General features: G+C 57.3%; 1 protein-coding gene across 4 annotated transcripts in view; it reads right to left on the bottom strand.

Moving 5' to 3' along the window:
• Nucleotides 1-132: 132 nt before the first annotated feature.
• PCSK6 (proprotein convertase subtilisin/kexin type 6) overlaps nucleotides 133-14,022 on the bottom strand; it is a 169,915-nt gene continuing 156,025 nt past the window's right edge. For all 4 annotated transcript variants that reach the window (XM_027520640.1, XM_027520641.1, XM_027520642.1 and 1 more), the window contains 6 exons: nucleotides 13,371-13,567; nucleotides 11,270-11,357; nucleotides 9,296-9,399; nucleotides 5,550-5,679; nucleotides 2,702-2,814; nucleotides 133-1,464 (listed from right to left, as the gene is read on the bottom strand). In XM_027520640.1, the coding sequence (XP_027376441.1) occupies nucleotides 1,367-1,464; nucleotides 2,702-2,814; nucleotides 5,550-5,679; nucleotides 9,296-9,399; nucleotides 11,270-11,357; nucleotides 13,371-13,567 (730 nt within the window). In that variant the 3' untranslated portion in view covers nucleotides 133-1,366. The remainder of the gene's footprint in view (nucleotides 1,465-2,701; nucleotides 2,815-5,549; nucleotides 5,680-9,295; nucleotides 9,400-11,269; nucleotides 11,358-13,370; nucleotides 13,568-14,022) is intronic.

Genomic DNA, 14,022 nt, shown 5'->3' with positions numbered 1-14,022 from the left:
CTTTCAGCTCAGCTGCAGCATCATTTGTTAAGGCTCCAAGACCTTGCAATAAAACCACATGTAAATCCATCTCATACTCTGGCCAGTGCCCACATTTAAATGTTGTGCCTTGGAAAGAAACACAGGCTCCTCTGCCATGGAATGTTAACTCTTTTATTAATTTAGGGTTAACACCGTGTCTGCCTTGTGAATTTCTTTTTCGGAGTTGTGGATTCAATCAACAACAGCTGGGTTCCCCCCAGCTGACCGGTGGCTCATCAAAGGCATTACAGTCACAGAGGGAAGCAGGACGAAAATGGAGAACGAGCTTGTGAAAATTTAAGGCAAATGTTAATTCCCATATTAAAGGGACTTCATCAAGCAGATCTGTGCATATCAATGAAAATATATGAAATATTTGTCAAAATAATTAACATTGGTAAAAATTAGAACATGTAGCTTATAAAATGCCCACACAGGTTTGGCAGAAGTAAATCCAACTGTGTTGATAGGCTCACAGCAAACTCAGACACAGGCGAGCCCACCTTAAGACAAGTATCCTGAAAAGCAGGGCCCACGGGCTTTCAGAGCAGCTCCACAGAAGGGAAGTGACTGACAACCAGCAATTCACGGACAGGCTTACATCTTGCTTATTGGGGCTACCTTCCATCAGGTAGAGGTGACCGTTCGGGCCATGAGACTCGTAGAGGCGCGGATGGGACGCAGCGACCCGGGGCCCTCAGCCCACTCAGAGATGAGGGCTGTAGATGAAGGAGGGTCTCTCCATCTCGTCCCACTGGGATGTGACTTTCTAAGCCGTGGGTGTAGTTTCAGAAGTCACTGACCATGTAGAAACAGACGCTCCATCCCCAGAGGTCACAGGTTTTACGCTCCCGGATCTGTTCTGTTGAGTCTGACCAAACCACCTCCCAAATGGCGGCTGGCAGAGAAGCAGGTGTGCCCCAGGCCCTTCCTCGTGGGGCACAGCCAGAGCTCTTCAGGGGGCATGGAAGCACAGGGAGGAGGGTTCTGCTTAGGGCCATGTGGCTGGCCTTTCTGCTTTGGTCTTGGAGATTCAGTGAATGCATGGTCCCAGGAGCTGTGGATCCCCAGAGTTCATGCTGCTCCTGCTGTGACTTGGCCAGAACGCAGCCAGCGAGGGGTTGTGAGCGGGTGTCACCGCTCCCGGGACATCTCCTCCAGGCAACCCCTGCCCCACCCTGGCCTGGGTGCCCAGAGTCGCCAGGAAGGACCTTACTCCTAGGGAGACGAAGCTGTCAGATGGGGGCACCATCCCTGAAACAGGCTCTGGCCGACAGCCTGGAGAAAGGTGGACGGACAGACGGACGACGGGAGGGGCCCTGCCCTGCGCGGGGGCCAGGTGCCCCTACCCGGCCAGGAGGCACGTGCGGCAGCAGAACTGGATGAAGAGCTTCCGTTCACAGAGCCGGTTGGATTTGACCATCTCGCAGAACGTCTCATCAGCTGGGTTCCCCCAAAGGAGAAAGGAGGGACAGGTCAGACGTGGGGGCCAGACATGGCTGCTCCCAGCTCCCCACTCCGGAAGGCAGCCATCTTCCGTCACCCCCGTGGTGACAGGTGGCCAGCTCAGTGAGGCCAGGGCTGGAGCTGAGCCTGGAGACGAGCGTGGGTCGGGGAGGAGACGGGTTGGGGGGTGGGGGTGGGCAGGGTCTGGGGACGCTGGGCTGTGTGGGGAGCCCTCCGTGGTCACTGTTCCTCTTTCTGGACGTGGGAAGAAGAGGGGTCAGACTTGGGGGCAGGGTGGGGGCTGCTGCGTGATGCCGGGGATGCCCCAGTGGGGAGGAGGGATGATGAGAGGAAGGGGTTCATCAGGGCACTGGGAATGGCTGAGGGAGGGGAAGAGCCAATCCCCTAAGGCCAGCCCTTCCCCTGGCAGCTGGCCTCTGGGGACCTGCACGCATGGGGCCGGGACAGCCTCACTTTATGGGGCTGGGACCTCACCCGAGAAGGTGGCTTCCTGAAGTAAGCGCTTCCTGGCCTTAAAGGAACATGATTCTCCAAGCCAAGGAAACCACAGAGCTCCAAGGCAAGGAGGCCACCTCATGGTCTGCAGGGCATGCCCGGGCTCTCTCTGGGGGCTTCACACTCTGCTAGGCCCAGGCCGCTGCCAGCTCCATGCTCAGGGACCTCATGGTGCTGGCAGCTCTCCCTCCAGCACACCAGCAGGCTCTCAGCACCCAGAGACAGCTTCGGGCTGCTCATCCCTATGCTTCCTGAGCCACGGCGGTTCCTTACCACGGCACGTCTGCCCATGGCCTCTGCCCTGGTCTCCAGCCCAGAGTTCTGTGTCAACCCTTCCTCTTGCCTGGAATCCCCAACCTGGTCTCTGAGTTTCCGCCCTCACAACCTATCCTCACCTCCCAGTCGACCAGAGCCCCAGAGCTCTCCCACAGCACACACATGGATCCTTCCTGCAGAACACGTGGGCCTCTCCTAACCCGTGCCACCACACCCAAGCCACCTGGGGCTACTGGAGTGAGAGTGGGGACAACGTCCGAATCATTCCTAAGAGTCACTCGTTGGACAGACCCACAGTAGCAGGGTGGCGGCTGGATCCTCTCTGGTCAGTGTGAGGGGCCTGGAGGGAAGGGCCACCCCAGGGACAGCCTGTGGTCCCTGCCCCTCTCTCCCTCTTTGGCCGGACAGCCAAGGGGTTTGGGTCCAGCCCATGCCCACTCACCATTGCTGCATGTGTGATTGGTGATGCACGAAGTCCCCAGCTGTGTGAAGCCCGCTTTACACCGGCTGCAGTTCCTGCTGGAGCCTTCACAGCTCAGGCAGCTCTCGTCACACCTGTGAGGACACGGGTTCCTGATAAGGAGGGGCCCCACCACTCCAGCCCTTCCCAGGGCCCTCCAGCCAGCCTGCCTGCCCTCCCACAGTGCCCCTGGCAGTAACCCTGCCCCACAGTGGTCTCTCCTCATGTCTGACGTCTGTCACCTGTGTGACAAACAGGACCCAGGAGCCGCTGGGGCACCACCCATCAGTCTTCAGCCTCCTTTGCTATGAGGTCGGCCTCACCCCTGGGGACAGGGCTGAGGGTGCCCTCTCAGTCCTGTCCCAGAGACGGGACCCAGGACTACTACCATCGGAGCGCCGTGACCTTGGGGGTCGGCACACTCTGGCCTCGGGCCACACCAGCAGCTTTTCTGGGACCTGTCTTGTCCATCTGCATCCAGCTGTGGCTGGGCTGCAGCGCTGGGGACAAGCAGCTGCTCTGGAGACTGGACGGCTGGCCCAACCTACAGGGCTCACCGTTGGGCTCCTCAGGAGAGCCGGTCGACACCAACTTGCTCTGGGCCATGCATGGACCTTGCCTGCCCGCTGCCTCTCCAGTCTAGCTCTACTCCAGGCACCAGGTCTCCCCAGACCCACCTTGCTGCAGGCCCAGCAGGCCCGGGAGCGGGCTCAGATAGGCAGGTAGGGTGGCGGGCAGGAGGCGGCTCAGCCAGGCCTGGGCCTGCCCCACAGAGCAGCTCCTTGTATGGGACAGGGGCCACTTCCAGTCAGTCCCCCACCCACTACCTCACCCCCAAAGATCCCTGCGACTATGTCCTCCACCTCCACAGGGTGGCACCCACTGCAGCCCCATCGCCTCCCCCCCACTGCTGGGACCACCACCCACCTGCGTCTTCAGGCTGCTCTGGTAACACTCAGACGGCAGAGGCCTGCCCGCATCCTGCCCCAACAGTGAACCCAGAGAGGCCGGGCTGGGGCGGGAGTGTGGTGGGAAGGCGAGGGTAGCACCCCCTCAGGCAAGTACCCCATGCCCCCTGAGTTGCTCTGTCTTCAAAGAGATTCTTACTCCTCTTCCAGGTCTTCTTCCTAAGTCTCGGGGTGTCCAGACCTTGTCTGAGGTACTCAGTGTGGACTGTTCTCACTCTCAGCCCTGTCTCCCGGTTTCATGGATCTCCTCAGTGCTCAGGCTCCAGCCCAGCTGGCTGGGCCCTGCCCCCTGAACCTGCCCATCATCCTCTCTGGGAATGGGCCTGGCTGGCACTGGACTGTGGGTCTTGGAGAGCCAAGTTCCCTGGGAGCTGCTGCTGCCCAAGTGGGAAGAGGCCCTGAAGAGCCAGGGGACCAAGTCAGTCCATCCACCTTGGGGAGCCACACAGAGGGGTCTTCAGAGCCAGGGACCAAGGCCATCCATCCCCCGAGAGGAGCCATGTGGAGGGGTCTTCAGAGCCAGGGGGTGAGGAGGAAGAAATTCTCTGCAATGCCACATCCACTACCGTGGTGCCCCATGCAGGCCTCTTCCTGGGATGCGCCTCTGAGACCTGCTGTGTTGGCCCCAGTGCTGGACCCCGCTCCAGGCCGAAAGCCTCATCTCCCATGGGGGAGAGCACCCAAGGAGCTCTGGCCTCCGCAGCCCAGGAGGAGCTTTCCTGGAGCTGGGAGACCTCACAGTGTGGAAGCACCCTGCACCCCAGGGGTCCAGGGTGTCTGACAAATGAGACTGTTATCACTACAGAACGTGTAGTCCCTGGGCTGCTGCCCTAGAAAGAGCTGGTGAGTTAAAATCAAGGTTGACTTCAGATGCTGGTGTCAAGGGGCCTGTACGGACTTGTCCAGACCAGGTGAAGGCAGCTGGGCGGAAGGGCTGAAACCCCAACCCTCCTGTGTGGGTCCTACAAATGCAAGGACCAGGTGGTATCTCACTGGCTTACCACAGAGTGGTTGGTGTTCCTGTTTTATGTTTGGTTGCTGGGTTTTTGTTTTAGGTTGTTTAGGTTACAATCCGGAACTTGTTTAACTTGTTTAGGTTACAATCTGTAACAGTTCTCAAATATATCCTGGGGGCCTCGAAGATGCCCTGTGGGTCCTTAGCTGTGAGCTGGAAGATGGGGTATGGTCTCTCCACACTGCTTTGATGTGGGCCCTGGGTCCCTTGTTTCGAGTCTATTTCAGGCTCACTGTCAAGGTCTTCAAGGTTACCTGCAGACTCCTCATGGTCACTCTCACCCTGGACTAGGCGGGCTGCTCTGCCCTGCTCCTGGGCTTAGGTCACGAAGCCTGGCGTGAGGCAGCACGCAGCAGGACATGAAGAGGACACCAAGCAAATGGCCTCTCATTACTGCCCGTGACCCACGATGACCAGAGTCCCCAGACAAGGACAAGGAGCCGTGCAGATACAAAGGAGGAGCGGAAAAGGAGACTGGGGAGGCTTATGGCATTGCTGCAATGGCTGGAAACGGCTTTGGAATGAGGAGGCTGTCGGGACCTTCTCTTTTTCTCTAAGTTATCTAATTTAGAATCTAAGCAAACCCAACAGGTGGTTTCCTAACGACAGAGTGAGCACACTGTGGTCTGTGGCAGTAGGTCTCAACAGATTACTCAGAAAGTGAACCCCACCCCAGTCCCTGAGACAGGGGCCTCCAGACCTGGTCCCTCCTCCACAGGCACTATGCTCAGCCATCTGGGGGTGGGCCGGGAGGACTACTTGGAGGGGGCAGCAGACCTGGCCCCTTGTCTGCGGGCACTGGCCATCTGGGGCTGGGCCGGGAGGACTGCCTGGAGGAGGCACCTACCTGCGGCACACCTTGTGGGGCAGCCCTGGCATGTCCTCTGCGTAGAAGCCCTCACCACAGGCCGGCACGCATCTCCAGTCTTGGAAGTGGAAGCCCGGGGCACAGTGAATGCACTCCTCTTTGCTGGGCCCTGAGGGGCACAGGAAGAGAGCAGAGGTCAGTGACCACCCACCATCTGCTGCATGTCACAGATCTGTGGCCTCGCCTGAGATCCAGGGCCTAAAAGGCTGCCCCCAACAGCAAGACCACCCACAACTGTTGCCCACCACATGTCTGCACTGGCCCCCTCGCCCACTCCTAGGAAGTAGACCTTACACGCCAGGCTTACTGCACTCCCCCGGCCCCAGCCATGTCCATCAGCCTGATTCTAAGGGCCTTCTTTCCCAACAAGCCTGGACCGGTTTGGGCCAGGGCAGCTGGTGTAGCCTTAAACTCAAAATGGGGCCTGACCACACAAACTTACTCACTAGATTTCAGAGATGTAGTAAAAAAAAAAAAAAGTAAAATAGCTCACTGATCTTTAAATATCAATTACATGGAGAAATGGTAATATTTACATATATGTGGTTAAACATGATGTTCTATTGATTTCCACCTGCTTCTCAGGGTAACTTGTACCCGCATCTGCAGCCCACGTGGTGTTTCGAGGGGACCGAATGTCGTGTGAGACAACATGAAGAATGGAAAGAGGAGGTGTGGGGGCCTGGGGCTGACAGAGATGTGGTGTGAAGGATCGGGACAATTTCAACAGAAAAAAAGCCACTCGGGCTCATGGGGTGGGGTGTGGGGACAGAAGAGGCAAAGACTCTGAATGAAGGATCAAGAGTCATGAAGGAAAACCTGCAGCTCAGTCAACAGGGCTTGTCAGCGTGGGGCAGGCGTGGCCCAGACTGAAGAGACTGTGCTGTCTGTCTGTCTGCCCACCTCCTCACCATTCACATGAATAGCAAGTGAGTGCCAGGCATCCACTCTGTGCCAAATCTCCCTGAAAGCACCTTACGGGGTGTCAGAGGTGGCCAGGAGGCTGCAGGCTGACGGCGCAGAGGGTCAAGCGTGGGGAGCAGTTGTCTTGGATGTGCCCCTCACTGGACCACCCCCCACTTTGATTGTGGTCTGGCCTCAGCTGGAGGCCTGGCAGCTTAGGCTGAGGTGTCCAGTCGTCTTCAAGGAGTGACTTGTGGACCTTGTGGACTTGAGGGCCTTGTGCCTGCATCAAGGGAGAATCCCTGCAGATGGCTCCATGCTCCAATGGTTGGTCTTGTGTCTCAGAACCACAGTTGCCGGCCTGGATGGGGTTCTGAGCATCTGGGGGGATGGGGGTAAGGCGGAAGTGGGAACCCGTGCGTGACGGGCCTTCGTGAAGGACAGGTGCCCACCGCCCGGGTCTGCATGGCACGCTGTCCCCCTGCAGCTGGGGTGTGGTGGGGGAGCCTCGCACACGTTCTTCTGGACTGACGGCTGCTCCTGTGCCCCCTCCTTCCGCCCCCGCTTATCTCCAGGGAGTGTGTGCGTTGTTGGCATGTTGTTGGCTCCCCACTGAACGCCACCCCCCATCCTACCAGCATCTGCAGTGGTCTACTCCTACTTTAGTGTTCAATTTACTAAACACAAAGTGGGTGAGATATGTTCAGCTGTGGCTGGAAGCCAAGAAAGCCCTGGATGGGTGGAGGTCCCGCCAAGGTGTGCGCCTCAGCACAGTTAAGATGGTACCTTCTCCATTCTGGATCTTTTACCATGAGAACAAAAGCCAGAGACAGAGCCGGGTCTCCTGCACCCACCAAGGCAGATGGGCACCCCAGGGATCCCAGCCTCCTGACTCAGAGGCTCTGGGACACGGACTGACCATCCCAGGGTCCCCGCCGCCTGGGGTGGGGACAGATGCCCCTAAGCTCCTGTGTATTCGAACCTCCCCACACGGTGCCCAGGGCCCTCACAGACGGTCAGCAGAGGCCCCTGATTGAGAGCAGAAGGGGAAGGCCAGGTGGCTTGGGCCTCCAGGGCCTCTGGACAGGGACCCTGACCAGCAGTGAGGGGCCTTCTGAGACTCAGAGCTGGAGGCAGGGTCCCTCTACCCACATCAGCCGGGGTGGGTGCACACATCCCAGAGCATAGAGGGCACCTGGGCAGGTGGGCGTGGGGGCAGGGCAGCCCTGGGACTGCCGGGCCCCTGAAGTGACAGGTGGCTGGGCTGGGTGAGAGAACCCACAAGCGACTATAAAGCCATCCACCAGCAGGCAGTGTGGGGGTGCCAAGAAAGAAAACTGCATTGAATGAGCAAAAGTGCTATAAAGACACACGCCTGGCTGGGTGTTATGGACTCAACAGACTGTGACATCTGAATAAGTGATGCCAGTGATGTTCCTTTATCAAGCTGGGCTAAACAACGAGTCAAAGATATAGAACCAACGTTGACAGGCATCAAGGCAAAAAACAGGAGGGCTGCCCGACAAGCCCTGGCCTTCTGGGGGTGGGGGGGGGGTGGTGCTGTCCCAGAGTGGCCCCAGGGAGGCATGGCTTGCTCCAGGGGCCTTGAGGTTATGGCCTTGGCCATGGCACGTCTACCCTGGGAGGCTACCCCATCCTGCCGGGACCCACATTACATCCTTAATGGAGATCTCATCCTTACAACCTTTCTGCAGCAAAAGCTGCACCCAACATGGGTTTCCTAGAACAAGGACCCCAGCGCTGGGTTGGGAAGGAGGGTCAGAGGAGAAGATTCAACCAGAAATGTATGTGGGCCACAAACTCTGATGTGTGGCATCGTCCGCTGTACACAGCTCTGCAGCACGAGCCGACAAAACAATCACTCTCAGATTCTACACAGAATCTGCGCCTGGACGACAGCTCTGCCATCATCCTGTGGGGACTATAGTACACACACCCCCCTTATGGAAGCCTTTCCCCTGTGAGTGAGTGTTTAAGCTAAGACAGGCCCAGGAACTAAGGCTATGTCTTAAGAAGCCTTCTCATTCCTTCACACTCAGAACTTACCCTGTCTCTCTCCGATGACTCTTGAATCTTTAGGACTTGAACCTCAGGCGCTTGCCCTGGCAGGAGCTCGAGAGCAGTGAGCAGCCCGGCCTGGCCTGAAAGCAACCCCTGCCCGGCCAGGCTCCTAACGCCAGGATGTGGGCCCTTGTGGGTTTTCTTTTTTTAATTTTTAAAAATTGTGGTCAAATGTACACAATGTAAAATTTACCATATTGACCACTTAACATAGTTCAGTGGCCTTAGGGCTTCCCTGGTGGCTCAGATGGTAAAGAGTCTACCTGCCAATGCAGGAGATGCAGGAGGCGTGGGTTTGATCCCTGGGTTGGGAAGATTCCCTGGAGACGGGAATGACAACTCACTCTAGTATTCCTGCCTGGAGAACCCCATGGACGGAGGAGCCTGGCGGGCTACAGTCCACAGGGTCGCAAAGAGTCGGACACGACTGAGTGAGTAGCAACACAATATTATAGTACATCTGTGTCTTTCATATGTTGCCTTGGGCATGCTCAGAAAAACTAGGGTAGAGTACACCATAAAAAAATAAGGAGATTCACAGCATTGTGGAGCCATTACCACCACCATCCATGCCCCGAATGTTTTCATCTTCCCAAACTGAACCTCTGTGCCTATTAATCACTCTCCCTCCTCCCGGACTCAACGCTGCAACATCCACCCACAGAGCCCTAAGTGCCAGGGCTTTCTGGGTTTCAGGTCCTCTGCCCACCCGCCGGCCTGGGGAGCAGGCGTGAACTCACCCACGCAGGTCCGGCAGGTGTGATGGCACTCCCCACATTGGATGAGCTCAGAGTCAAAGTAGGTGCCTGGCTCACAGTCTGGAATGCAGCTTCCCCGGGCAAGGCTGGTGAACAGGGAAAAAGGCAGGTTTTCACATCCTTTCTGAAACTCTGATTGTATTAGGATTTGCCCTCAACGTCTTTCCTGAGAGGAGATGAGAGGTACTAGAACACAGCTGTTGGTGTCACTTCAGGTTCTGAGCTCAGGAAAAGTGGCTCGGAGGGATGCTCAGGCCTTCTGGTGGCCTTGTTCCCATGCGGGGTGCCGCGTCCTGTGTACTTTCTAACACCAGCCACTATGGAATCCGAGGCCCGAGGGGGTGGTGGGGTCAGCCTGCTGGCTTGTCTCCCAGGGCGCAGTGTTTGTAATGCGGGAGAGGAGCCAGCAGCAACAATCACCTTGAAACTAGATGGGTTCCAGCCTTGCCCTTGCCTGAAACCTTCCATGTTTCATAATGAATTTGAAATAAAATCTGCTCCTGGGACCTGGAAGGCCTGCAAGCTGTGACTCCCAGGCTCAGATGAGAACCTGTGACTCATGGGGTCCTGGTTCCCTTCCCTTCCTGGCTCCCTGGACCCTCTTCCCTCCAATCCCCTGATCTGGAAGTGATTAGAGGAAGCTCAGGGCTCAGGCAAGCTCAGCTGTGCTGCCGGGAAGATTGTTCCTCTCCCTGTTAGTAGCTGCGATGACTCTGTGGGAGAGGGAGAGGGTGGGAAGATTTGGGAGAATGGCATTGAAACATGTAAAATATCATGTATGAAACGAGATGCCAGTCCAGGTTCGATGCACGATACTGGATGCTTGGGGCTAGTGCACTGGGACGACCCAGAGGGATGGTATGGGGAGGGAGGAGGGAGGAGGGTTCAGGATGGGGAACACATGTATACCTGTGGTGGATTCATTTTGATATTTGGCAAAACTAATACAATTATGTAAAGTTTAAAAATAAAAAATAAAATTAAAAAAAATAAAAAATAAATAAAAAATGTCATTTCATGGAAAAAAAAAAAAGATTAAATGGTGAGAGCTGCTGGAATAAAATGCTCTTTACACTTCCTTCCTTCACTCCTTGTGGCACAAGAACTCAACCCTGTGGGTGTTTTCCCCTCACAGTGGCATTCTGGTGGTGGAAGGTGGGTGGGGGAGGTGGGCCGCAGGACCAGTAACCTTGTCCCCTGGCCTGGTGAAACATGCTGAGAGTCACAGAGCGGCTGGGTCAGCACCTGCATTTTAACAAGACCCCTTGCCCCGCCCTGTCCCCTTGCAGCAGGGTGAGGCGGGAGGCAGTACCCTCAAGGACTACCTCTTGTCTCTTTCTTTCTTCAAGTGCAGACCCCGGTCTGAGAGACTGGACTGCGGAAGGGCCTCAGCACAATTCCTAACAGAATGACTTCTAAGCTTCTAGACCGTGACTTAAGGAACAAATGGTGTGTAATTTGATGGCATGAAATGGGCTAAACCAACACTTCAACATATTCCCATAAAAACCTTTAATCCAGTAAGATGTTTTACAGGAAACAGTAAGATGTTTACACGAGAGCTCCCTGGAAGGAGACACGAGGGCTGGGAGACAGAGAAGGCCAAGCCATGGGGCAGAGGGAGGAACCCCGTGTCCAGACCAGGAGGGAGACAGGTGGGTGGGGTTTGGGGCCTGAGAAAGGAGCTGGACTCCCACCCTCCAGCATCCAGCCCCACTTTCCATCAGCAGATCAGCTTTGACCGATTCCCCAAATGCTGCCTCAGACTAGAGACCTTCCTCATCCTCCGACTGTCTATCCTAAACAAGCTGTAAGTGCAGATCTGATTTTGACTTGGAATCTTTATCCTGAAAGGCTTTGGGCCTCTGAAATTTTAGCTTTTAGGAAAAAGTGTAAATTCACAACAGACACTAAAACCAGCGTACACTGCGGCCACGCCCAGCAGGAGGGTCTTACCTGAATCCTTCTTTACAGACAGTACACTTCTCTGGCTCATCAATGCACTTCTTACAGCTTGGGTGGCATTTAAGGCAATTTTTCTGACCTGGAGAAAAGTGAGAGGAGGTAAAGAGAAGGGTGAGAAGAGTGGATGTAGGTCAAGCTTGGGCCAAGAGGACTGAAGAGTTTCAAGAGGGGCTGATGGATGGAACAGCAGTCACGGGTGACGTGCTGACAGAACCACCAGAGCCACGTGGTGACCACGTGCCTGGGGGTCGGGTCACAGGCCTTGCACCCTTTTTCCGGAGTAAACTGAAGTCCTCAGGTCACCTTAAGGCCTGTAGGGTTCCCTTAGCTCTCTTCTCGGGGACTGGAGGCAGCCGAGCAATTTCCTGAGCGGCCGGTCTTCCTGAGTGAGATGGGTGGGGCCACAGGAGCCCCTGACCCCCCCACCCCCATACAGGGTCTTCACAGGGGTCAGACACAAAGCTCAACATCTGCCACACCTTGAAGAGGAAGCCCTGGGTCTTGGAGATCATCCAGGTCACTCATCCTGGCATCTTGGCGTCTATACCTCGGGGCGTCCTCCCCAGGGCCCGCAGGCAGCATCATATATGCTGCAGGGGCTCAGAGAGCATGTCTGGAGGGACAAGGCATCGGGGTGGGGTGGGGAGTGGGGATGGAGATGTGTCCAACCTGGCCCCCGGACAGGAGTCTGCAAAGCCTGTGAAGCCTGTCTTGCCTGACTCTGTGGCTCCTCTCAAGAGGGTGGTTATTCCACAGCTGTAAACATCCTTAAAGACTGCCTGGCTCCTCCCCACAGCAGTGACAGCGGGGCGTGACAGGGCCTCCTATAGGCCTGGGCCAGACACCAGCTCCGGTAAGGCCTGTCATCTGCACCACAGTCAACATGCCATCTGAGAACTGTCTCCATCAGTTTAACCCAGACCCTCTCTGCGCTCTCCTCCAGGGTGTGGGGGGGTGGATGGTGAACCGTTGGCCCTGGGGCCGTCCACCCTGTTCCCCAGCATGCTGGTGCTGCTCTGAGCTCACGCCCTTCTGGGTCATTGCAGCTGGGCCCTCTTGCCTTGCTCAGCTTCCTCCCCTTGGCAGGGTGAGGGCAGGGTCGCCTAGCTCATGGGAGCCTGGTCACTGTGAGGTGCATGGCCCAACCTTGCCCCCCCGCCCCCCCCCCCCCCACGCCGTCTTCCTGAGCCAAGTCACACCCAACAGCAGGCTCTCCTCATTCACGGAGGCCCAAAACCTCCCTGTCTGCAACCACAACTTCAGCACAGCGGTGAAACCACCAAAGCCACGAGCCACTGATGGGGATGGGGATGGTGGTGGGGGTGATGGTGGGGTCTGTGATCCCCAGCCCCCCAGCCCCCACGCTCATACCCGCGGCTCCAGGACAAGTGGTAGGGTCCTCAGAGGCCTTTCCATCCGGGTGTCTGAAATCAGTGAGCCTAAAGGCCCCCGACTCAAGTCACCTCTTGTTCAACCTCCACAGTGGACACTGACCCGCACACGCATGACAGGCCTGGCTCCAGGGGCTCCATCTCTGCGTCACATTGAACCATCTTGGCCAGGCTCCGAGTGAACTGCTGTCCACTACCAGGGTCCGAGGGCTGTGACTTCCCCCTTCCTTCCCACTCCCTCCTGTGAAGGGTCCTTGCACACAGGAAGCAGAGGGCCAGGGCAGTTTTCCCAGAAGAGGGGAGTGGACCTGAGGGGACAGTTCTCCCAGAAGAGGAGAGCCAGCCCTGAGGGGACAGCTCTCTCAGGAGAAGGGAGCCAAGGGGACAGTTCTCCCAGAAGAGGAAAGCCAGCCCTGAGGGGACAGCTCTCTCAGGAGAAGGGAGCTGAGGGGACAGTTCTCCCAGAAGAGGACAGCCAGCCCCAAGGGGACAGTTCTCTCAGGAGAGGGGAGCCAGCCCCAAGTGGGCAGTTCTCACAGGAGAGGGGACTCCAGGGGACAGTTTTCTCAGGACAGGGAACCCCAGCCCCGAGGGGACAGCTTTCCCAGGAGGGGACCCCAGCCTCGAGTGGACAGTTCCCTCAGGAGAGGGGACCCTGCTCCGAAGGGTCAGGGTCCAGGCCCAGGAACACACGCACTTACTTTCGTTAGCATAAAATCCGGCGGGACAGAGGGTCACACAGGAGTTCACCTCCTGATGGTGGTAGAAGCCACGGCGGCAGGTCAGGCACTGCGTGGAGCCCCGGCCAGAGCAAGTCTCGCACCCCTTGTGGCACCGGCGGCAGCGGCGGGCTGCGGTGTCCCCAAAGTAGCCCAGAGGGCACGCACTCACACACTTCCTGTGGGGGCAGACACGGAGAAGACCATATCGCTGGGCCCAGCCCCACCTGCACAGGGGCACAGGGAGGGGTGGGCCAGGGCGGGCAGGGGGACCCCTCAGCTGCCCCTGGAGGTTCCTGATGCAGTTGAGTGGGGAAGGCTTGCATGGGAAGCCCAGAGCCCTTCCCTCTCAAGGCTTCCCCAAGGGGTGGGGGCACTTGAAGGGCACGTGGCTTCCTTGGGCAGAACTCCCAGCGCCAGCAGAAGCCCCCTGATAGGCAGCAAGTGGGTCTCCAAGGTCACCATGAGGGCTCAGCAGCGCCCCTGCCAGAGCCGTGGCCGTGAGTACACCCCAGGGGGGCTGCACCCTTGCCTGGGCACGCAGGGGTGGGGACCCCTCATTCTTGGCAGACTTTGCTGATGTTTACAGCAGTACTGGCCCCAGAGACGATGTTTGTTTGCAGTTTCCAAGCGA

Source organism: Bos indicus x Bos taurus, chromosome 21 (assembly GCF_003369695.1).
Source record: "Bos indicus x Bos taurus breed Angus x Brahman F1 hybrid chromosome 21, Bos_hybrid_MaternalHap_v2.0, whole genome shotgun sequence".
Taxonomy (NCBI): Eukaryota; Metazoa; Chordata; class Mammalia; order Artiodactyla; family Bovidae; genus Bos; species Bos indicus x Bos taurus.
The sequence above is the reverse complement of the archived record's forward strand: the minus strand, read 5'-3'. Positions and strand labels throughout refer to the sequence as shown.